This window comes from Helicoverpa zea, chromosome 19, assembly GCF_022581195.2.
Source record: "Helicoverpa zea isolate HzStark_Cry1AcR chromosome 19, ilHelZeax1.1, whole genome shotgun sequence".
Classification (NCBI taxonomy): Eukaryota; Metazoa; Arthropoda; class Insecta; order Lepidoptera; family Noctuidae; genus Helicoverpa; species Helicoverpa zea.
The window spans coordinates 6772190-6796092 of record NC_061470.1 but is presented as its reverse complement, the minus strand read 5'-3'; the positions used below and the strand labels follow the sequence as shown (position 1 = coordinate 6796092).

At 39.9% G+C, this 23903-nt stretch overlaps 2 protein-coding genes across 5 annotated transcripts in view; one reads left to right on the top strand and one right to left on the bottom strand.

Moving 5' to 3' along the window:
* The first annotated feature begins 5183 nt into the window (after positions 1–5183).
* On the top strand, positions 5184–16968 carry LOC124639551 (protein ABHD18). The gene is made up of 10 exons (XM_047176977.1): positions 5184–5412; positions 5539–5623; positions 6092–6274; positions 10236–10348; positions 11554–11692; positions 12096–12185; positions 12273–12789; positions 13116–13478; positions 15128–15263; positions 15705–16968. Exons 1-10 carry the CDS (start codon positions 5321–5323, stop codon positions 15769–15771), a joined length of 1785 nt encoding a protein of 594 aa, XP_047032933.1. The 5' UTR covers positions 5184–5320; the 3' UTR covers positions 15772–16968.
* Positions 16969–17049: 81 nt separating this feature from the next.
* Positions 17050–23903, bottom strand: part of LOC124639549 (squamous cell carcinoma antigen recognized by T-cells 3-like) — a 29932-nt gene continuing 23078 nt past the window's right edge. For 2 of the 4 annotated variants that reach the window (XM_047176971.1, XM_047176973.1), the window contains exons 15-17: positions 22895–23127; positions 22531–22719; positions 17050–18653 (exon numbers count right to left, since the gene is read on the bottom strand). In XM_047176971.1, the coding sequence (XP_047032927.1) occupies positions 18467–18653; positions 22531–22719; positions 22895–23127 (609 nt within the window). In that variant the 3' untranslated portion in view covers positions 17050–18466. Of the gene's footprint in view, positions 18654–20858; positions 22720–22894; positions 23128–23903 lie in introns of those variants that run through there. The other 2 variants (XM_047176972.1, XM_047176970.1) reach the window with 2 other exon arrangements.

Genomic DNA, 23903 nt, shown 5'->3' with positions numbered 1-23903 from the left:
GTTGACGTCACCTAGTTACAGTAGGTAGGTACCTACAACACCAACACCTGGCGATGACAAAAAAAATTGCACACTTCCGGATCCGCACAGCCTACGGTGCAGGTACGTAACTAGGTATATACGATAGAATGCGGGTTAGTAATTAATCCGCACGAATTTTACTTACCACGAAAGTGCGAATTGAGACTTAGGTATTTATTTTTTTTGTAAATAAAATTAGGAAAGCTGACCCCACCCCCGATACGTAGCAGAAAAAACATATATATTTTTATAACTTTTATAAAGGGTGCACAAAGTGCCCATAAGTGCACTACTTACAATAAAATCGCTGATCCGATGAACTTTATACCAAACTTAGGTTCTGTTAGGTTAGGTTAGTCCATTCTTAAAACACAAGCAGGAAGTGTCAATTAATTTATCCTCTCAAAACTTTATAAAATTAATAACAATTTACCTATTTATATTGTTATTTTTTTGGCGCCCACCGTCCCAATTAAAGGATTCTCAATATCATATCGAATAACGTAAGGCATTCAAATCTACGTAAGAATTGAAAGGTTTCGTAATATACCTACATATTATATTTATTATGTAAGTCCATATTTTGATGATATATATACCTGCCTCCTTATACTTAGGTCCTTATCGTTCTTCAGTGACTGTGGGTTTGTTAAAAACAATTACTGGGAACCCAGAATAAGAAGCTACAAAAAAAAAGTTACAGAAGAAAATATATGAATGAGTTTAGTCTGACAATCCGAAAAATCCATTTCATGACTTCTCTCCTGAATTAAAGGAAGGTCCTACAAATTACAGTGACCATTGCTAAGTGAAACTTGTACCAAGCTTTAATCCGTTAAGGAGGTAGACACTTAACTAATGCTTTCAAGTTTTATTCCATGTCCCAACAATATTAGACAGTTTTAGGCTATTATGATGTCATACGATCTCGTAATACCTACTTATTGCAACGCCAATAAGTACCTACTATAAATACTTTTTGTTCCAATTCCATAAGGATAGAAATTCAGCTGATGTCGATATCCTCAACTAACGTATAAAAGTGTACTATTTTCGGCTATCATGCAATGAATTAACCAGAGCATAAAAAGGACTTTTTTGTAAAGTTCCACACCCAGTACCTATCGCATGTCAAAATCCCATTGTAGTTTAAATGATAAAACTATTCATGTATAATATCCAGCGAGCGGAACGTGGAACAAAAGTTAGACTTGATTTTAAAATTCAATTGTACGCAACGACTTTTCTTTGGCGCCATATTTGGTGCGCGCGAACTTCCAGCGGCCGTGATCGTGAGTGATACAGATCAAGACAGCAGTGATGTCATTCATTTACTTAGTACGTCTGTATTTAACTAGAAATCGGCTTTAACAAGCATATTCAACAAGATAGTTCTTGGTCCTTCGATTTTGGTTCGGATCTTTCATGTAAAAGCTCGTAATACGTGGTAACAATAGTCCTAGATTTCTGCACATGGCATATAATTTGTTTCCGTGTACCTAGTCAGTGGCGGATTAACCCTATAAGCACAACAAGCACGTGCTTGGGGCCCCTGTTCTCCAGGGGCCTCCATCCTCTGCTGGCGTTTCATTTTATACCTACATTTTATCGAGATTCATCCACAATATATCCGAAATCACAAGGCGCGAGCAGTTCGGGAGTGACCCTTCATACACCCCCGCCTCTAAACTTGATTGGTCGCAGTGCTGTAGATTGTTGTACGATCGCAGTGATTTTTTTTTTCAATTGTGCAGTTGTTATACAATTTTTTTTCGGCTTCTACTCATCGTTGGGCAAAGAATTAATAGGCAACGATAGCGTTCCGAAGTCGCTATCGTACAGTCGTTGGGAAGCTCACGCTGTAACTACGAGTGCAATATAACAAACATATCCGAAAATTTTGGATGCTTTAGATCAGTGGTCCTGGTGGTGGTGGGCTGGTGGTGCCTGGAGGCATTCCAAGTGGTCCGCGGACCACCGGTTAAGTCCGCGGACGTTGTTATCGATCTTACGTTATCCATCTTACTTGTCCAACAGAAAGAAATGAAGGTTTGAAATGTAGCCCTTTTACGAAATTTTAGTTCTGAGTCTTAAAACATAATCAAGATTTCCCGCTCGCTTCGCTCGCGTTTTCAAAAACTATATGTCCTCGTTTTTACATTTGTCAACAAATTAAAAGTTAAGTACGTTTGGGCTACATTGTACGTAATTTTGGTTCTGAGTTTATAATAAAAATAATTAAAATTTCGCGCTCGCTTCGCTCGCGTATTCAGAAACTATGTGCCTTCGTTTTTGCATTTGTCAACAAACAAAAAATTAAGTACGTTTGGGATAAATTTTACCTCCGTACGAGTCCGAAAAAAATTTCGCGCTCGCTTCGCTCGCGCATTTGAAACTACATGTGCATCACTCTCGCTTTGCTCGGTCAATTTCTTCAACCTTCTATTTCCATTTAAGTAATAGGGGGTCTACACAGGCTCTGTGCTTAAGGCCTCGGATACTCTTAATCCGCCACTGTACCTAGTTTAACTATTTCAGTTGACCCTGTGAATATTAATAATCCTAAGATTTCCATTCGGAAATCTTTGAAAGACATCAGTGTTTTCGGTATTTCTAGGAGGAAAATTAAAGATTTTTCATTCTAAAAACCCATACCTACTAACGTCATCCGCAATGCTGTTACTTCTGATAAAGATGAAAAAACACCATAAAAGATGGGTAAATAAATATCTACTCTCCTATAACAGAGGATTCGATACCAAGAAATAAAAATTGTTTTGTTGATGTTATAACCCAATAACAAATCCAAATCAATCTCGAGTCACTTAAACCCACGCAAAATGGCTTAGTAACAAAATAACATCAACTTGACAAACATTAAATAATAAAATCTTCTCAATTATCATCTATATTTTGAAGATTCGGAAAACATAATAAGATTTAAATACCAACTTTAGCATATTTTTTTGGCAACCTACTAACAGACATTGGTAACTGAGTCAGTTCTGCCCACACGATGACATAACAGCTCTCACACCTGATCCTATGGGTTTTTAGCGGAAAATGGATCACTTTATATGGTAATACGCCATTTATGGCAACTATAGAACTACTTAATTTCAACTTTAGAGAAAAAAGTCAAAATTACAAATATAATTCTTTATTAAGTATCAATTACACTAGATCTAGATTAGAAATAGATATATAAGACTTTCTTACATACATAGTAACAAGTAAAGCTAATATAAGCGTGTCAAAAACTACACGTAGGTAAAGTAGTTTCGATTGATGAGGCACTTAGGTACAAATTTCTATTAGAAGAGGTCTAAAATATGAAGATAAGTATATTCATCATAGCCGCCCACTTAGAAATACAATTATGATTATACAAACTAATATAGGCTTCCACATAATTAATAAAGTATGACAGCAGAGCAAAACATGATGCGTATAGTACCTAATTAGGCTCCTATTCATTTATATCGACAATTTGGTTAAAAACAGTCCTATCATGTGTGTTAAATCTTGGAACTTGATAGAAAAGTAAAACTTGTCCATGTCTTTCAAAATAAAAAGCCCCTCTTTTTGCGTTTGGTCAAGAAATAAATTAGTTTTTCAAATCACATTAAATTAAATTGGTACGATCTAGCAATAACACTTCAACTTTTAAATTTCAAGGATATGTCCAGTCCATCCTTTTATTAAATTCTGATAAACGATCTTCAAATAAATTAATAAAATAAGTCACTTCAGGTTACCAGTTACCATATAAAAGAAATGTCATTTCTCATTAACGCAGGCCATCGAGGATCATCCTACGTAAGAATTAGCATTTAAATGCCTAATATATTACTTCAGTTAAGAATGGGATCGCTCCTTTTAAGAAAACCAATACGTCTAGTTATTGTCATTTTTATAGTCCTTTTGTTCAAGTACTTTAATGTTGTTTGTTTAATTAACATAATCATGTACTTAACTATGTGTGTAGGATTACGTATCATTACACAATTGTCATTGGCTGTGCAGTAATAAATACCTAATAAATAAATGACCCATGTAACATCCGCATTAGTCCGCATTAGGGTGTCCGAATGTGAGATAGAGATAATGATCGCTAAAAGCGACAGGTAACTTGACTGTCATTGAAAATAGTAATAACTAATGTGCTCAGTAGCTACATAATCCCTGCTCCGACGAGGACGGGAGTCCCGCACCTAGTTCTTACTGGAGGGTTCTAAAATTTATCCTATCAAACAGTAATTTTTCCGCGGTTTCCCTACTCACTAGCAGAAAGTTAGGTAGGTACCTAACTATTTTTGGGACTGCAATAACCCTACGCAAAGCAACAGACAGGCCTCTGCGCTGGATAAATCCGGTACTGCACTATTCCTGAAAGAAATTTTGCTTCAATATGTTGGTTCTTTATATTTAGCCATCGATATAAAAATATCTTGCTCATAGATTAAACCCACACTTAAATATTATCGCCTTTTCCGATGGCGTTACTCTGAAAAGTTTCACAGCCCTCACAAAATTCTCTTACGGCTCCTAAACAGTGGACGAAACGATGTACATCGGTATATATGTAAATAAAGAAGAACACAATAAATAACATTCAGAGCTATTTCGTTTATAAAAGACCAAAAATAAAATATTGCACTTTCAGTTTCCCGCCATCAATTTGTTATAGATCGCGGTGCGTTTATAATCTTCCTCTTCAATTCTTTATTTTCTTTAATACCCAATTAATGCTTCAGTTGCGCAATTATTAACCAGCTGTAGCTTGTATTATTTCTAAATGCCTACTTAAATAATATAATTAGCTTACACGAGGATGTGATCGTGTAAGTAATCGGTAATCATATTAAATAATAAAAAATTGTTATATGTATACATAAGTGCATAGTTTTGGAACGCATTCATGTGTGTTCGCTTTAGGTATATAATTTTAGCAAAAGAATTTTCACGAACTTTGTTTATGAAAGCTTTATTTAACAAAAATCTTCCTTTACTAAGAAACTTTACTCATAGTTAATTATACGTTCAGTTTTAAATATCTCAATACTGCATTCAGCAGTTTCTTTTTTATTTCATAAAAATAATAAAATGAACACGTCTGTCAATGTGACAGCTAACAGCTGACCATCCTGAAAAAAACCTTGTTGACATTTCTCATTCAATCTCAGTCATTCACAGCCAAAATGTATTGACAACCAGTAATCGTAACAGCGAAATCAAAAAAGATTTCACCAAAAAAACTCGTCAGTGAAACAGGCCATTACCGTCCGGCTCACGAAATATGTCGGCTAGTAGGTTAGATGCCGTATACAGGAGTATTCTTCTGACAAAGTTCTTTACTAAAGGATGGGGGAAACCAGAGAACTTGCGAAGGTCAGAATGATGATAGTACATGTGGTGTAGCTATTGTGTAACAGGTCCGCAGTCGGGCGGGCCGGCGGCGTGCTGTTGTCACAATGTGTAGCTTGTTTACACTCAGTTTCAATGTTATGTTTTAAGGTTATTCGAGTTCAGGAAAGTGGTTTCGAACCGGGATGAATGTTTCAAACTGGTGGAAAGAGACTATCCTGTTACGATTACCAAGGTAAATATTTGTTTTTGTTTTTTTTTCCTTATTCATGTTTTTATTTTGAAACTTTGAGTCATAAATATGTTGCATGACTCATAACCTAAGAATATGATGTTGATTAATAATACCAAAGGTTCTTTTTATTATTCTTGTTTTTTTATGTATAATCTCAAAATTTCATAAAAATCTTATGTTTTATTTTTTCTTTATGTTTTGTTTTCTTGTTTACCAAAAAAATAAATTTTTGGAAACTTCTAGAATATAATGCAAATCATAACAATTTAAAAAGGACAAGTGTAAAAATACACAAAATAAATTACAAATTATGATTCCATAAAAAAATGCAGAAATTAGGCACAACATTTTATTTCTGTATTCAATAACAATTCCAAAATTCTCATTATTGACAGCATATAAAATTAATGTATTTATTAATAACTTAATATTAAATACTTCAAAAATAACTTATCATTAACTTCACAGCAACAAACACTATCAGACTGCAAACTCTTCGAGGGCTACTTCATAACGCCTCTGGAACGGTATCTGCCCGGGATTGTGCCCAAAATAGCCCAGAAGGCACACTTCCAGGCCCTGCTGCCCGTTCACTGGCCCGAGAAGGGCTGCAAGCCTGTTTGTTTACATCTTGCCGGTACCGGTGACCATGTGAGTAATAACTATTTTAATTACATATATATGCAAAAGTTATTCCGCATTAATTACTTACTAATATTATAAAAAGTAAAGTTAATCTGACTCTCTGGCTTTCACGCCAAAACTACTTAGAAAATTAAAATGAAATTTTGCAGATAGTGCAGAAACTGAGAATGGATATTATGTATAATACTTTTCACCTCAGTGTGTAAAGAAGTTCCTTCAGCACACGAGTTGAACTGCAGATTACAGCTTGTATGAAAATGTGTTCTTATGTATGGTCTGGGATTTCAAATTTTTATACCTACATAGATTTATCTACCTAAATTATTGGCTTTTACCTGCTTTACTTGCGATATTCATTAAGGTTTTCAGTAATTTCGAAGCCAATATTTCTCTGAGTACGTACAATATCGCTAATAATAATAATTAGGAACTAATCAAACTAACACGTAATCAATACGTATAAATAAGACGGAAGATTAACCCTTTAACACTGTGACGCAGACTATAATTCACAATAAGACATGATATATGACGTTTATCGCCCAAACAGTGTCTCTAGAATTAAATTGTAAACAACAACAAGTATTCTATCGAAGGCGTTGGCACGACACTACGGTAATGTTCACGTCACTAGTTTACGATGCCAGTGACCAATGACGTGCTTTGACTGTTTAACTAACTGGAACCGCCGTGAGCACCTGTCTATAAAGACTGCCTTTCTAAGCGCGGGGTGCGAGGCAACGTAACAAACGCTGATGTAACTTACACATGCAATTTTATTTTGTTACGCATGCATACAGCAAAAATTATAAACACAAGGCTGAACCGGGCACAAACTATCTAGTCTTCATCTTGACTCTCGTGTTTTTGGCACAGAAGGCTCGACAATAGCGCTTCCAGTTGGTCTACTATCTAAGATGTCGAGCGTACAATGTTTGTTATCGTATGATAATGTTATTATAGATGATAGATAAAGATTGATCTGAGGCTTCGGGAGGCCAGCCGATTTACGTAATATAGTACTAGTCTATCAATACACGCTTTATAGAAAGTAAAAGCGTTAGTTACTATAAACATTATAAACAATACTTCCTTATATAGCGATGCATTTATTGCGAGTGCAGTGCACCCAAATTATGGTTACCTATCTAGGCAGAACTTATAATATACTCGTGCCGTAGTGATCTGCCGACCCTGGCCGTGGTGAGAAGTCTGTAACAGACGTAGTTCGCTGCACATCGCTGTGCTTGTCCAAGTTGCCAAGTATTGATACATATGTACCTCTTATCGTCATTGGTTGTTCTGAAGTAAAATATGCTGATTAAAAGAAACGCCTAAGTATATTCTGCCATTCATTTCTAAGTAGTAAGTCAGCAGGGCTAGCAGTTGTAGCTCAGCTAGTTAAGTACCTAGCTGAAGTGAAGTAGGAGAATGAGTTGAAATTTTTGATCCTATTATGGAAATCATCAAAACCAGAATTAACCGGTAACATATTGATGGCCCACGCGATATTGAGTTCTTCCTCCGGTAACATCTGGTTCAGATTGTAGTCAGCAACGTAATGATCTCTTTCTAAAACGATTAAAAATAAAAAAGACATGGTGGACATGGATAAATGTACGAATCACTACTTATAATAAATAGATAATACCACAAAATAATAAGTAAGTAAAGATAGAGATTATAAAAGAATTATTGAAATAAAGACGAATCTTTGTGTCTCAAGAAAGCCAACTGGCGTCTATCGTGTCGCTTAGTTCTGCATTATTTTACATCCACTTTCCATGAAAGACTGGAAAATGACCTTAACATAGTTGGCAATTGTCTATGCAGGTAAATACTTCGAAGGCTATGAGCAATCACCATTTAAAACTGTCTCTTTTGTATCATAACTACAAAGTCTCGTCTAGAAGACACGCTATACTTACACCTAGTTAATTAGTTAACATGACTCTCTTTGTAAAGAATTCTAGTTTTCGATACAAACTACTTTTTTCAAATCGTAAAAAAATGAGGTAAACAGGGCATAACAAAACAGTTGCATAATATCAACGCTGCATTAAGTATTTATTTCTACCAAATATCGTGACATAAAGGCGCGACGCTTATTCAAGCAGACAGTATTAACGTAAATAAAAATCAGACAAAGGAAAAATATATCATTTTCCTTTTGTCTTCCAATGTTTTCTTAAAACGCTGCTGAGATATGTACGTCGAAATATCTTATCTAATCATTGCACCAAAACATGTAATGCTAGATATTTTACCGATAGAAGACCAAATAGGTGTAGTTATATCGATTTTATTATCATATTTCGTCGGTTATTGACCTACAAATGTTATTGCTGAAATGCTGACTCTCCATAAATACCTTTGCTACGAACCTGCATACACCGACCTCCAAGCGTCAACCTATCTTATGTTCTTTTTTTGAAAAGTTATGAAAAAGAATCACGAATATTGTCTTCTTGGCTATGGGCCAACGCTAGTTTTCAAGCCTCGTTTGACTTACGAGTTTTTAGTGTTATACTTCGGCCGTTCAGAGAATGCGTTCCTGACACCTATCAGTTAGTCACGACTAGTGATGGGCACAACATAACACTGAGTTCGTTACCGTTCCTTCAAAATGAACCGCCGCATTATTTTAAGATTATTTTCGTTTTAAATTGGCGGAATCATTTGTTTTATATTTTAGTTATTTAAGTGGAAACCAAAAAAAGGTAATATTCATATAATAAAATTGTTTTATTTATTCTTTGTTACAAGTACATTGAATTGAATGTGCGAACAGAATATTAATCAGACTCCGATTTGCTTGAGGAGGTGGTGTCTTCATCATCATCTTCGCCTACATGTATAATTATATTATTATCAATAACAGAATCAATCCTGATATCTCGGTCTAACAAAAGCCGGGTAATCAAATAAAAACAGATCGAAAACACTTGAAAAACGTGGTCTATGCGCACGAAACGACAACGGACGACTGTTTTAGCGTCACAAAATGGCGGCCCATAACGCCATTTGGGGTTACCATTTTTAATCTAAGTATAAAAATGCGGTTTGGTCATAGTTTTATTTTTATATTTCATAAACGTTATAATTAAGTCTTATAGTCCATTATTTTCCAATTCTTAAAAAGAAAATCAAAACGTATTATTTTATATTATAACTGTATAAGAACAGATTACGATACTTGCCTGTTATTTTTAGCACAGCACTACAAAATATAAACCGCTGACATAACCTTGTAATAGCGCAGTATAGATTTAGAAAAATATTGTTTACCAAGTTATTTGACACTCAGTTTGGCACAAAATTATAACATTCATTGATTATTGATATAATAATGTTGTTTTAATGCTCCTCAATTGTTAAAACGGTAAACAACCAGCAAAAATATTTTTATCGTAACTGCAACGCCATTGCAAAGTTACGTCGTCAGTTCAATCGCGACGTGTCAGGAACGCATTCTCTGAATGGCCGAACTATAAAATGCTGGCACTTTGCCCAGTAGTTATTAATTATGACCAACGTAAACACCTAAGAAATTGGTGTAGTTTGATACAATTAAAGGATATTCTATGCTTGACCGCACCAGGTGTGAAACTTGGCGTGAATGCAGTTGGTACTTTTGGCTTTTTGCTATAGATACTCATTTCTAATTCTGTATAAAATGTTTTTGTTTACACGTGCCACGGCGCGGCATGTATTCGACCTTATTCAGCGGTCATTTTCATATGTTTGATAAATAAGAATCATTCAACTTCTAAAAAAAATAAAAATCTTTTGAACTAGAAGTTGATTTTATACGATTTTAGATCTTACATTTGGTTCTGATTTATTTTTGTGACAAAGTATCCATATTTTTTAAATCTATTCTGAAACAATTCGGTCAGAACTAGGTGTTAGTTCTTCCCTAATACTCCTAACTCTCAAATAACCATAGATTTATATTTGTTTGTAGTTTTTTTGGCGGCGGCGGAACCTGATGGTAAAGCCCTTGCTGAAAGAGGCGGGAATCGGCGGCATTATACTGGAGAACCCCTTCTACGGACTACGCAAGCCGACTGACCAAGTGTGAGTGATAACAACTACATATGTATTATATTCTTATATTCAATATTGTATGTTTGTTATGTCTGTCTGTCAGCGGGAACGTGGTGACCCCAATTTTTGTTGCGACATGTGTAACGGTAGTTCACGAAAAAATGTTGCAATCGGGAATAAATATCTCAGCATTGTTGTAAAATTAAGGATCGACAAAAACTTTACGTTTTAATTTTAATGCTGTACAATTTTTGTGGCTCGCGTCTTTTAACTGAGCATTTCTGAAGCCAGCTATATTGACGCCTCACATGATAATGATGATGACCTTTGTCATTCGGCGAAAACGCCTCAGCGCAATTACCAGGTCTATTTGATATCGATGTTCAAACAAGTCAGTGCCGGGATGTACAAATTAACGTGCCTTCCGAACTCTACGGAGACAAAGATGGTCTCTCTATCTAATGTTACCCTGATACTCCTTCCAAAGACTATGGTCAGACTCTATGGCTTCTGACCACACGAAACGACTGCCAACGATGTTCAAACAAGTCACTGCCGGGATGTTCAAATTAAGCCATGTATTCACTGAGAAACAATTGTTTATAAACACTGTTTCAGAAACAAAATCTACGTGTTTCTGAAACAAATAATTTTGTTTCAGAAACATATAATTTTGTTTCTGTAAACACTACGGGTTTATCGAATGTTTCTGTGCTCCCCACCCGTGGCGGGGAGCACAGAAACAAATCAGTCGCGCAACATATGGATACAAGTGTGGACGCGTCTTTCATTTGTTTATAAACGCCAAATAAATGTCTTCATAGCAAGTAATTTCTCTTTTCTTTTTCTTTTTACTAGAAATGGACTTATGCAAATAAATGTAGGCACCACACAACAACACTACTTCCTCGGGCGACATATTGTAAACATCTGACGGTGTGGACGGCAGTTTCCGAAACATTGTTGCTGTAAACATCTACGTGATGTTTCAGAAACTGTGTATCTGAAACATTGTTTCCCAGTTAATACATGGCTTTAACGTGCCTTCCGAACTCTACGGGTTAAAAGATGGTCTCTCTATGTATGTACTGTTACCCTGATACCCCTTCCAAAGACTGCTTTCAAACTTCCAGGCTTCTGACCACACGAAACGACTGCAAACGATGTTCAAATTACTGCCGGGATGTGCCTCTCTCTATGTTTTGTTGTGTGATAAGTTACCCTTTTATGTTCAGTCGTTCATCTCTGCACAACGTGTCGGATATCTTCGTGATGGGCGGATGTCTGATCCTGGAGTCGCTCGTGCTCTTCCACTGGTGCGAGCGCAACGGCCTCGGCCCTCTCGGCGTCACCGGACTCTCTATGGGCGGACATGTTAGTAGTAGAAGAATAATTATTACCAGATTTTCATATTTCATATAATAAACAATATTGGAGATTGTAGCAGAGTAGGTAACCGAATATATGTATAGTAACTTAATTATGATTAACTATTATTATAGTTATATGTATAGTCTTCCATATTAGTAAAAAGTCGTTGAAAGTCTATACTCGACGCTACATCATCCACTTCTCGGAAAACGGTTTCATTTTGAATAGCTTTCGGTGTAAACGGTGCGGTACACTAGTACCTAGTAGATCGACTACCTGTCTGACTTTTCAACAGTCCAAACCAACCAAACAACAGGGTTAATTCACAAACGAAACCTTAACTAAATACACAAAGTCATTCAGTAAATAACAAAGGTAATTTATTGATTCTGCACGTGTTCGGCAGATGGCGTCACTGGCGGCTACAAACTGGCCGAAGCCTCTAGTACTAGTCCCGTGCCTCTCCTGGTCGACAGCCTCGGCAGTATTCTTACAGGTATACTAAACTCTATTTAACTGTATCTAAGGTTCAATTTCAAACACACGTAGGTACTGGTAATAAGCTAGGTATCCAAAATTCCAGGGTGTAATGTCGCAGTCGATAAACTGGGACTTGCTAGAGGACCAGTACCTCTCGGACGGCGAGTACAGAGAGAAACTGTCCAAGATGGTGACCATCGTGGACGAGGCATTCCTCGCCGGCAAGAAGTTCGCGCGCACCTACTCACAAACCATGGAAATACCACAGACAGACAAACCTCCGACGCAAACACTCAAAAGCGAAAACAAAAGAAAATTAGACATAACGTACAAGGAAACTAGTGCAGAAGTGCCAAAGGAAATCGTAGACGTAAATAGGAATATACTAGAAGTAAACAATGATAAAGTGCCTAAACATTTAGCCGAGTCTGAAGCTTTGAGTCAAATCGAGAACTTGAATGAGGAGCTGAAGAAGTTGCTGGATGAGGAGAAGATCAGCCAGCAGTTGTATGACAAGCTGACTTCTAATGAGAAGTTTGTGTTAGAGCCCTCAGACATCGACGACATCAACCACTTGAGCGAACAGAGACTGAAAGAGGTCCTCTTTAAATGTAAAGTTGGTAAGTCTACATATTTTAATGTTGGGTGTGCTAAAATGTCGCGGATACAATTGAGACAATAAGAGCAGCGGTGATTTAAAAAATTGGCTTGAGTTTCATAATACATGCCCAAAAGTATCGCTCAGTGTTGTAGCAATTGTATATGCGCATACGCACCCACATTACAGGTAAGTTAATACAGCATCTCCTTGTTTGAGTCGAATAAATGAATAAAATGGGTGTGTGGTGAGTAAATTAGCATGAATTGACAAAGCTTATGCTCCCAACTGGGAAATTGGATCTTTAGAGAGAAAAAAGATTTTCACAAAATATATATTTTTTTCCAGCCGACCTACAGGACTTGTTACAAACAATACAGAGGCGGGCCGATGAAAAAACAGAAAAACAGAATGCCAAGCAAAATTCTAGTGTAGTGAAAAGTTCAGGAATTATCAAAGAACTTACAGTAGATAGGACAAAAAAGGAAATTATCAAAAAACCAGAAAAATCTTGGAATATATCGGAATTTACGTCAGATTTTTGGGTGAATTTACCGTTCTTAAGATCTAGTTCGAAGAGTGGGAAGAAGATAGACATAAGCAAAATACATTGGAGAGACAGAGAGACGCTACAGTTCATGAGAGGGATCATGGACGAATGTACGCATCTCAGTAATTTCTCCGTGCCGTATGATACCTCGTTGATTATTGGTGAGTTTTCAGCTGTCTTACTGATGATCATTTAAGTGTCACTTCACATACAGTGAAAAAATGAGCGTTAATCCCCACTATTACTTATCTTCACACTTACATTTAAAATAGTTCACATATACTAGGGATGGAATAATTTTTCCTTTTTCCAACCCAAGTTTGAGTTCTTCAAGGATAATGTTGTTGCTATTAATATATTAACATACATCAAGTGTAAAACTGCCCAGCCTTTCTACTATACTTCTAGAATACACGAAAACTAGTCTTACAAAGCAATATGGCATGCACACATACCACATAGTTTGGATAACTTGGTGAAAACTTGGCACTTATCAAAATGAATCCACGTGTATTATATTACGTGGCCTTACACGTGTCATTTACGATATCATACTCTACAACCACTCTACTCTTGAAAATACTTGAAGTATTCAGCCACACCTGCTATGGGGATGCTAAGATATTTTTTTTTAATAAAAATGGTCTCGCATTAGTTTTTCTGTCAGTCACATTCGTATAGTTAAATCATTATTGGTATTTAAATAAACCATATCCTTCTAGATATATGTACAGCATGTAAGGTTTTTAACTTTTGAGTGGCGGATTTACCGTAGTGGGCACTGAGCATGCCCACAACCCTAATTTACTTGAGATGTCACAGTTATTTCTTGTTTTAAATTACTCTGTTTACATACTCCATTATGTACTTTGCTTAGTAGACTCCCCATAGTCCTCATATATGTATGTATATAACTATCTATTGGTACCCCTTATGTACTATCCCTAATGCACTCTCCCGTTAAACTCCTTGAGTACCTGAAATTATTAAATGTCAATAAATGAATTGCTCTTTTTTAAGAGATGGATCCGCCCCTGAATACTTTTGATATAGGTAACTTTTATTAGTTAAGAACGGGTTCATGTCAACACCCCTATTTCTATTCTCTAAAAGTCGTTAGAACAATTTCGTAACTACTTTCACGTTCTAAGCGATATTTATAGCTTAGACATTTTGGCAAGGATATTCGTTATTAGCATTGTGAACACCTTGATGTGGAGGGTTGAAGATAGAACTTGAATATGTTACCGGCCAAACTCGATTTCAGGACAAACTAGTTTTGGCTATTCTTAACTAGTTCGTGATGACGTGACCAAGGGATATAGGGATTCATTTTTTAACACGCTTTATTTATTTTAATTTGCTAATTTGACCCACTTCCCGGTCTTCGATTTGACTGAAATTTTGCACACCCTCCGACTTCTGATGACAATACTTGACTAGCTAAGAAACATCATTACAAATCCAATATGGCCTCTAGCTGTTTCATAGATATAATATATGTATTTAATCTTATAAACCTTCGCTTTTATTTGCTTTGACGACCTCTGTGGCGCAAAGGTCACCAAGCCGGACTGCCGAATCTGAGGTCCCGGGTTCGATTCCCGGTTCGATCGACATTTGTGTGATGAGCATGCTTGTTGGCCGTGGTCTGGGTGTTACAATATGTATTTATAAATATGTATATATGTAGCTATATGTAGTTTATCAGTTGTGTAAGCACCCATAACACAAGTTAATTAATAACTTAGCGTGGGGCTAACCGACCGTGTGTGAAAAGGTGTCCCGACATTATTTATTTATTTATCAGCGGTATGCGCGAAACACGACGCGTACGTGCCGCGGGAGGACGTCGGCACGCTGGAGGAGATCTGGCCGGGCGCCGAGGTGCGGTACGTGGACGCCGGACACGTCTCCGCGTATATACTGCACCAGTCACTGTTCAGGTAATATTCTAAACTAGCTAACCCAAGCTTCGTATCGTTCAAACCTTCCCTAGACCTTCACAAACATTTTAAAACGAAAATAAGCCAAATCGGTCCAGCCATTCTTGAGTTTTAGTGAGACTAACGAACAGCAATTCATTTTTATATGTAAGACAATATTAGAAGCTGCATAGTTTCCGCCCACGATTTCAACCTTTCTGCTTGATAAGTGAGGTTAACCCTCAATTCCTATGCCCGTCTCCTGGTTCTCAGATACATCCCCACCAATTTTCTGCCAAATCGATTGTACTGTTTTTCGGTCATAAATAATAAAATAAAATACTTTTTTTATAGAACTGACCGAACTTTAAAAACCGAAATCAATGAAAGTGACGTTGTTTCGAGAAATATGAAAATTTTGGCATGAAACAAAGTATTTAAGTCGATTTTGTCTTCCCACAGAGCCTGCATCATAGAAGCATTCGAGCGCTCAAAAAAAAGGTGGCATAACGGTACTCATATAAACTGACACTAGTTATACTTAGCACTTGTACAACGTTCCTTTTTACGTTAAGATACTCAAAGTGTAAGCTCAATGGTGGATAGACACTGTGCGGTTGTGTTAATAGTGGACAATTCTTCAAGTCAAGGGGTCTCTCAGGCTCGTCACCTGCCAACGACACAGAACTGAAGTGACGAGACCTAGGGCCAACCCCACTACTTCTTGATTCAGCACACTTACACTCCATTTCAGTACGCAAATAACTAAAGATACACAATCTTGATATGACCTTTCATTTAAAAACTCAAGTTAAAATAAAATGCGGTTGAAAAACAATGTAAGTACAACGATAAAAATTACTTAATCAATTGAAGCATTATTCTAAGCAGTAATTTATTTGTTTAATATGTGGTTTTTTTTTATAATTTCCTATCAAGATTGTTTGCTTTTAGTTAAGTGTCGACTTAAATGGAGTAGAGGGTTCATTCAAATTAGACGTTTTGTGTCGGTGCAGTTGCCGCAAGTTTTGTATAAAAATAAGTGAACAATAAACGCGCTTCAGTCGCGCCACTACGAAACGTCAAACTTGAAAGGACCCGTATATTTTATAAGGGTTTCAATGTTGGTGCAAACGTTATGCCTTACGTTCAACGTAGCGTATTTGTCATCATTCTTTACACATGTTTAAATTGCCATTTTCTGAAAATGACAGTGCCATTATGTATTTAGCACAAATTTTACATACAAGAGCGAACCTTTGAAGCTAGAAACTTCTCAACTTTTATTTGAAGTAGAAGTCGTAGTACCTAATGGATATAAAATTAATTTTCGAACATTCGAGAAATATGCGAAACGATCAAGTAATATTCAATTTTATGATGTTATTCGCGTGATTGTCGTCGTACGCACAACCATTGACGTCGAAGTGTACACATTATGCAGTATTTGACAATTGTGGGCTGTGACAGAACACCGGTGCTGACCCCTACGGGTCCAACACATCGTTAAACATATCTCAGATTCCACATAGGTTAGACGTTGAAGTACAAAGCTCATTTCGAAGTTAATTGTTTAGACTATAATTTCCAGTTACAGTTACGAAATGCTTTTAGAGTTATTTATTGTAGACGACTCTCGATGTATATAAGAAGAAATTATATATTCTCTATTGAGATTGTAAAGTGTACATTGTATTTTTATAAAATAAATTGTTTTTATTATCGAGGTGCCGTTTTCTTATTTCCATAAATATAAAGAGTACCTTCTTGAAGTAAGGTATCCGATGTTAACAGTAAAACCACAGAATACAACAAAACTCATTTATTCTGAATCATTCACTGTCCGCAATCACACCGCAGTGTAAAACTCCGAATACAAAACAAATGTTCAAGTTTTATAACTCAAAATAATCAGAAGTTACTGTGTCACACACACACTGAGTGACTGCTATTATTTATATATCAAACATTTACATATTCAAGTGAAGTGGACTATATGGCTATAATTATTATGAAAATTGTGACTATATTTCGATCACATCTTGGTATAATATTACGCATTAAACGTCTATGGAATGAATGCGTGAAAATCGATATAAACAATCCGGTTTTGAGTAACAAAAATCAAGTATTGACAAAGTTTTCCATTGTATTACGAAGTGCCGTTGCAAGATTTATAAATTCGAATTTTCTTTACCCTGCAACATCTTTTACCGAATTGCGAATAACCGTATAAAACAGCTTTTTAAGAAAAACAACCATTAAACGAAATTCATAAATCAACCATTAGACACCAAAACCGTGCATCGACACTTCGATACACAACACATCCTAATACAGACATTTCAAATAGACTTAACTGAACAAAAACTGAAATTTAAATTTTTACAACGAATTAAACATACCAATACGAAGCTTAGTGATTACATGAATTATTGTGATTATAATTTCACAAATAAACACCGCTTTCGGTGTCAAAGTCCCGTCCTAACCATTTATAATACAGTGATATCATAAGTATACAAATCATTGCCTTCAAATACGTGATATACGGTACCTATGAACTAGCGTACGAGGCGCTTAACATTACGAGTTAAAGCCAAAATACACGGTTTTCTAGTCTGTAGGCGTAGCACGAACAATTCTAACGTTTAATTCAAGACTAGCATTTAGTCAACCTTAGAAATTATGTCAATAAAAAAACATTCGCTCTTCCCTTACAATATGTATGCTCGTACTAAGTCTGCCGATCTAGAAAACTTTAACCGTAACAATTCAATCGTTCTGATTGGCGAAATCCGTTATTACAGCACGAATTTCTTATCAGTTCACATCATATTTGGCGCCCTTTAGAGATGTACTGAGTACTTTAGAACGATTATTTTAAATCGATAATCGACTATGTTTACGTTATAAGTAGGTTTTACTTTATCACTAACGTGAATTATTTATTTTTAAGCGAATATTATTGCTGTCAGAAAGGTCGATTATTCTTACACAATCTACTAAGCCGACTACGTTAGATTACTAAACCGTAGCAAACAGGCGGAATATTCATCGATCACGGTACACCTCTAATATAAAAAGTATCGATAATTGAAAACGTACCTACTTCTTTTATTGAGGTCGGCTAAAAATGTGAGTTCCGTTAAAGGTATGAAGGTTTAAGTTTATTTACAGACTGTGTTTGTAAAAGCATTATTCATTATTTATTATTGGTTGGTTTATTTCTTAAGCAGAAGAGTTCTGAAGTCGCTGTTGCTGAGTGGTCGCTTGTCGTTGCTGTGGTCGCCATTGGTTTGTTCGCCGTTGGTGGAGCTGCCGTTGGCTTGGCTGGTGGTCGGCTTGGCTGTACTCGTGGATGGTCGCTGTAGCACGCTGGGGATGAAACTGCTTAGTTGCGTTCGTCGCCTGAAAGAATGAAAGAAATAGTTTGGGTGATGATAGAAATACGTCTTCCAGATGTCTTGGCCGCTGTGACGGCTGCTGACGTCATGTCTTTTTTATAGGACGGAGCGGCTGTTATGTACAATAACTAAAGTAATCATACATGCCACCGCCCGCGTCTCGCTTGGCGAGGCCGAGTGCAGGCAGCTCGGTGTGTCGTGTGTGTTGTTACTATAACTACAGTATACATACATGCCACCGCCCGCGTCTCGCTTGGCGAGGCCGAGTGCAGGCAGCTCGGTGTGTCGTGTGTGTTGTTACTATAACTACAGTATACATACATGCCACCGCCCGCGTCTCGCTTGGCGAGGCCGAGTGCAGGCAGCTCGGTGTGTCGTGTGTGTTGTTACTATAACTACAGCATACATACATGCCACCGCCCGCGTCTCGCTTGGCGAGGCCGAGTGCAGGCAGCTCGGTGTGTCGTGTGTGTTGTTACTATAACTACAGCATACATACATGCCACCGCCCGCGTCTCGCTTGGCGAGGCCGAGTGCAGGCAGCTCGGTGTGTCGTGTGTGTTGTTACTATAACTACAGCATACATACATGCCACCGCCCGCGTCTCGCTTGGCGAGGCCGAGTGCAGGCAGGTCGGTGTGTCGTGTGTGTTGTTACTATAACTACAGTATACATACATGCCACCGCCCGCGTCTCGCTTGGCGAGGCCGAGTGCAGGCAGCTCGGTGTGTCGTGTGTGTTGTTACTATAACTACAGCATACATACATGCCACCGCCCGCGTCTCGCTTGGCGAGGCCGAGTGCAGGCAGCTCGGTGTGTCGTGTGTGTTGTTACTATAACTACAGCATACATACATGCCACCGCCCGCGTCTCGCTTGGCGAGGCCGAGTGCAGGCAGCTCGGTGTGTCGTGTGTGTTGTTACTATAACTACAGCATACATACATGCCACCGCCCGCGTCTCGCTTGGCGAGGCCGAGTGCAGGCAGCTCGGTGTGTCGTGTGTGTTGTTACTATAACTACAGCATACATACATGCCACCGCCCGCGTCTCGCTTGGCGAGGCCGAGTGCAGGCAGCTCGGTGTGTCGTGTGTGTTGTTACTATAACTACAGCATACATACATGCCACCGCCCGCGTCTCGCTTGGCGAGGCCGAGTGCAGGCAGCTCGGTGTGTCGTGTGTGTTGTTACTATAACTACAGCATACATACATGCCACCGCCCGCGTCTCGCTTGGCGAGGCCGAGTGCAGGCAGCTCGGTGTGTCGTGTGTGTTGTTACTATAACTACAGCATACATACATGCCACCGCCCGCGTCTCGCTTGGCGAGGCCGAGTGCAGGCAGCTCGGTGTGTCGTGTGTGTTGTTACTATAACTACAGCATACATACATGCCACCGCCCGCGTCTCGCTTGGCGAGGCCGAGTGCAGGCAGCTCGGTGTGTCGTGTGTGTTGTTACTATAACTACAGCATACATACATGCCACCGCCCGCGTCTCGCTTGGCGAGGCCGAGTGCAGGCAGCTCGGTGTGTCGTGTGTGTTGTTACTATAACTACAGCATACATACATGCCACCGCCCGCGTCTCGCTTGGCGAGGCCGAGTGCAGGCAGCTCGGTGTGTCGTGTGTGTTGTTACTATAACTACAGCATACATACATGCCACCGCCCGCGTCTCGCTTGGCGAGGCCGAGTGCAGGCAGCTCGGTGTGTCGTGTGTGTTGTTACTATAACTACAGTATACATACATGCCACCGCCCGCGTCTCACTTGGCGAGGCCGAGTGCAGGCAGCTCGGTGTGTCGTGTGTGTTGTTACTATAACTACAGCATACATACATGCCACCGCCCGCGTCTCGCTTGGCGAGGCCGAGTGCAGGCAGCTCGGTGTGTCGTGTGTGTTGTTACTATAACTACAGCATACATACATGCCACCGCCCGCGTCTCGCTTGGCGAGGCCGAGTGCAGGCAGCTCGGTGTGTCGTGTGTGTTGTTACTATAACTACAGCATACATACATGCCACCGCCCGCGTCTCGCTTGGCGAGGCCGAGTGCAGGCAGCTCGGTGTGTCGTGTGTGTTGTTACTATAACTACAGCATACATACATGCCACCGCCCGCGTCTCGCTTGGCGAGGCCGAGTGCAGGCAGCTCGGTGTGTCGTGTGTGTTGTTACTTTAACTACAGCATACATACATGCCACCGCCCGCGTCTCGCTTGGCGAGGCCGAGTGCAGGCAGCTCGGTGTGTCGTGTGTGTTGTTACTATAACTACAGCATACATACATGCCACCGCCCGCGTCTCGCTTGGCGAGGCCGAGTGCAGGCAGCTCGGTGTGTCGTGTGTGTTGTTACTATAACTACAGCATACATACATGCCACCGCCCGCGTCTCGCTTGGCGAGGCCGAGTGCAGGCAGCTCGGTGTGTCGTGTGTGTTGTTACTATAACTACAGCATACATACATGCCACCGCCCGCGTCTCGCTTGGCGAGGCCGAGTGCAGGCAGCTCGGTGTGTCGTGTGTGTTGTTACTATAACTACAGCATACATACATGCCACCGCCCGCGTCTCGCTTGGCGAGGCCGAGTGCAGGCAGCTCGGTGTGTCGTGTGTGTTGTTACTATAACTACAGCATACATACATGCCACCGCCCGCGTCTCGCTTGGCGAGGCCGAGTGCAGGCAGCTCGGTGTGTCGTGTGTGTTGTTACTATAACTACAGTATACATACATGCCACCGCCCGCGTCTCGCTTGGCGAGGCCGAGTGCAGGCAGCTCGGTGTGTCGTGTGTGTTGTTACTATAACTACAGTATACATACATGCCACCGCCCGCGTCTCGCTTGGCGAGGCCGAGTGCAGGCAGCTCGGTGTGTCGTGTGTGTTGTTACTATAACTACAGTATACATACATGCCACCGCCCGCGTCTCGCTTGGCGAGGCCGAGTGCAGGCAGCTCGGTGTGTCGTGTGTGTTGTTACTATAACTACAGTATACATACATGCCACCGCCCGCGTCTCGCTTGGCGAGGCCGAGTGCAGGCAGCTCGGTGTGTCGTGTGTGTTGTTACTATAACTACAGTATACATACATGCCACCGCCCGCGTCTCGCTTGGCGAGGCCGAGTGCAGGCAGCTCGGTGTGTCGTGTGTGTTGTTACTATAACTACAGTATACATACATGCCACCGCCCGCGTCTCGCTTGGCGAGGCCGAGTGCAGGCAGCTCGGTGTGTCGTGTGTGTTGTTACTATAACTACAGTATACATACATGCCACCGCCCGCGTCTCGCTTGGCGAGGCCGAGTGCAGGCAGCTCGGTGTGTCGTGTGTGTTGTTACTATAACTACAGTATACATACATGCCACCGCCCGCGTCTCGCTTGGCGAGGCCGAGTGCAGGCAGCTCGGTGTGTCGTGTGTGTTGTTACTATAACTACAGTATACATACATGCCACCGCCCGCGTCTCGCTTGGCGAGGCCGAGTGCAGGCAGCTCGGTGTGTCGTGTGTGTTGTTACTATAACTACAGTATACATACATGCCACCGCCCGCGTCTCGCTTGGCGAGGCCGAGTGCAGGCAGCTCGGTGTGTCGTGTGTGTTGTTACTATAACTACAGTATACATACATGCCACCGCCCGCGTCTCGCTTGGCGAGGCCGAGTGCAGGCAGCTCGGTGTGTCGTGTGTGTTGTTACTATAACTACAGTATACATACATGCCACCGCCCGCGTCTCGCTTGGCGAGGCCGAGTGCAGGCAGCTCGGTGTGTCGTGTGTGTTGTTACTATAACTACAGTATACATACATGCCACCGCCCGCGTCTCGCTTGGCGAGGCCGAGTGCAGGCAGCTCGGTGTGTCGTGTGTGTTGTTACTATAACTACAGTATACATACATGCCACCGCCCGCGTCTCGCTTGGCGAGGCCGAGTGCAGGCAGGTCGGTGTGTCGCGGCGGCGGTGCACTGAGCGCTACGTCGAGCTTGCGGTCTGCGAGCGTCATGCCGTGTGTGTTGGTGACGGCGGCTGCTGCTGAACTCTCGTCTTCATACTCTATGTAGGCGAGGCCTTTTGGTTTGCCGTCCCTAGAGAAAGAATTTAAGAGATTATAAAAAGTGTAAAAATGAAGAGTAGAATTCAGTAGAATATGTGAAGAATTCTCTGCACTCTTGTATTTAATTTCATCGAAAGATTTTTTCCACTGCAATGCAAACACATTTTCAACTAAAAAGACACAAAAAACGTGAACATTACACTCACTTATGCGTGACCACCCGTACGTCCTTCAATTTGCCGTACTTATCGAAGACATCAGCCAACGCGTCCTTAGTACAATGCGAGAAGGGAAGGTTCTTCACAAACAGTTTGTTCTTCTCCGCTTCTGTGGAGTATTTGAACGTGGGCTTGGACTTCTTAGCTGAGTACCGGGAGAGGAACATCGGACGCCCGTCTAGTGGCATCCTGTCGTGTTTTAATGCTTCATCTACTGCTTCCTGGAAATTACAAAATAAAATAAAATGTATTTTTAGCGTGATAATTTTTTTTTTTAATTATTCGGACGTCTTTAAAGTTTATCCGGGTAAATAATATTTAAAGGTTGATATTGTTTAAGTGATTTAAAATAACATGAAGTGATTCATTACTTTAAGTAATGTTTCGAATGTGAGGAATATTTTTATAAAGGCTCTTTAGAAGATCCTCTTTTTTAACCCCCGACGCAAAAACGACGGGGTGTTATAAGTTTGACGTGTCTGTGTGTGTGTGTGTGTGTGTGTGTGTGTGTGTGTGTGTGTGTGTGTATGTGGCATCGTAGCTCCCAAACGGATGATCCGATTGTAATGCGGTTTTTTTTGTTTGAAAGGAATGTCATTCGGGAGTGTTCTTAGCTATGTTTGGTGGAAATCGGTTCAGGTCTTCAAGGTCATCAGCTCGTTTGATAGGTGTGATAGGAATGTTACACGCTCAGTTACTTGCAAGCATATGTGGGATCTGAAATTTGAAACACTAATGTCTTCTGGAACCACTGAGCTGGTCTGCTGTTAGGGCACGAAGATAGGAGACGTAACCCTGAACTGCCTTTTAGTAAACGCATCGAGTTTGGGCTCGTTGAATTTGTCTTGACGAGTTCTCTTCATGTTTCTAATTGACGAGAACCTGATGCTGGAAATGGGATGTGACGGATGAAACCCTGGAATGCCGGAATGAAACGGATAAACCGATTTATATTTTTGCTGAAAATCTAGTATGACCAAAGGTTAGTCTTTATTGT

Bases quoted from the DNA above. Each gene is read 5' to 3' on its own strand.
- LOC124639551 (XM_047176977.1), top strand. From the start codon at position 5,321: ATGTCGGCTAGTAGGTTAGATGCCGTATACAGGAGTATTCTTCTGACA. The intron at 12,186-12,272 runs GTATACTAAACT...CCAAAATTCCAG, and splicing joins CCTCGGCAGTATTCTTACAG to GGTGTAATGTCGCAGTCGAT. The intron at 13,479-15,127 runs GTGAGTTTTCAG...TTTATTTATCAG, and splicing joins TGATACCTCGTTGATTATTG to CGGTATGCGCGAAACACGAC.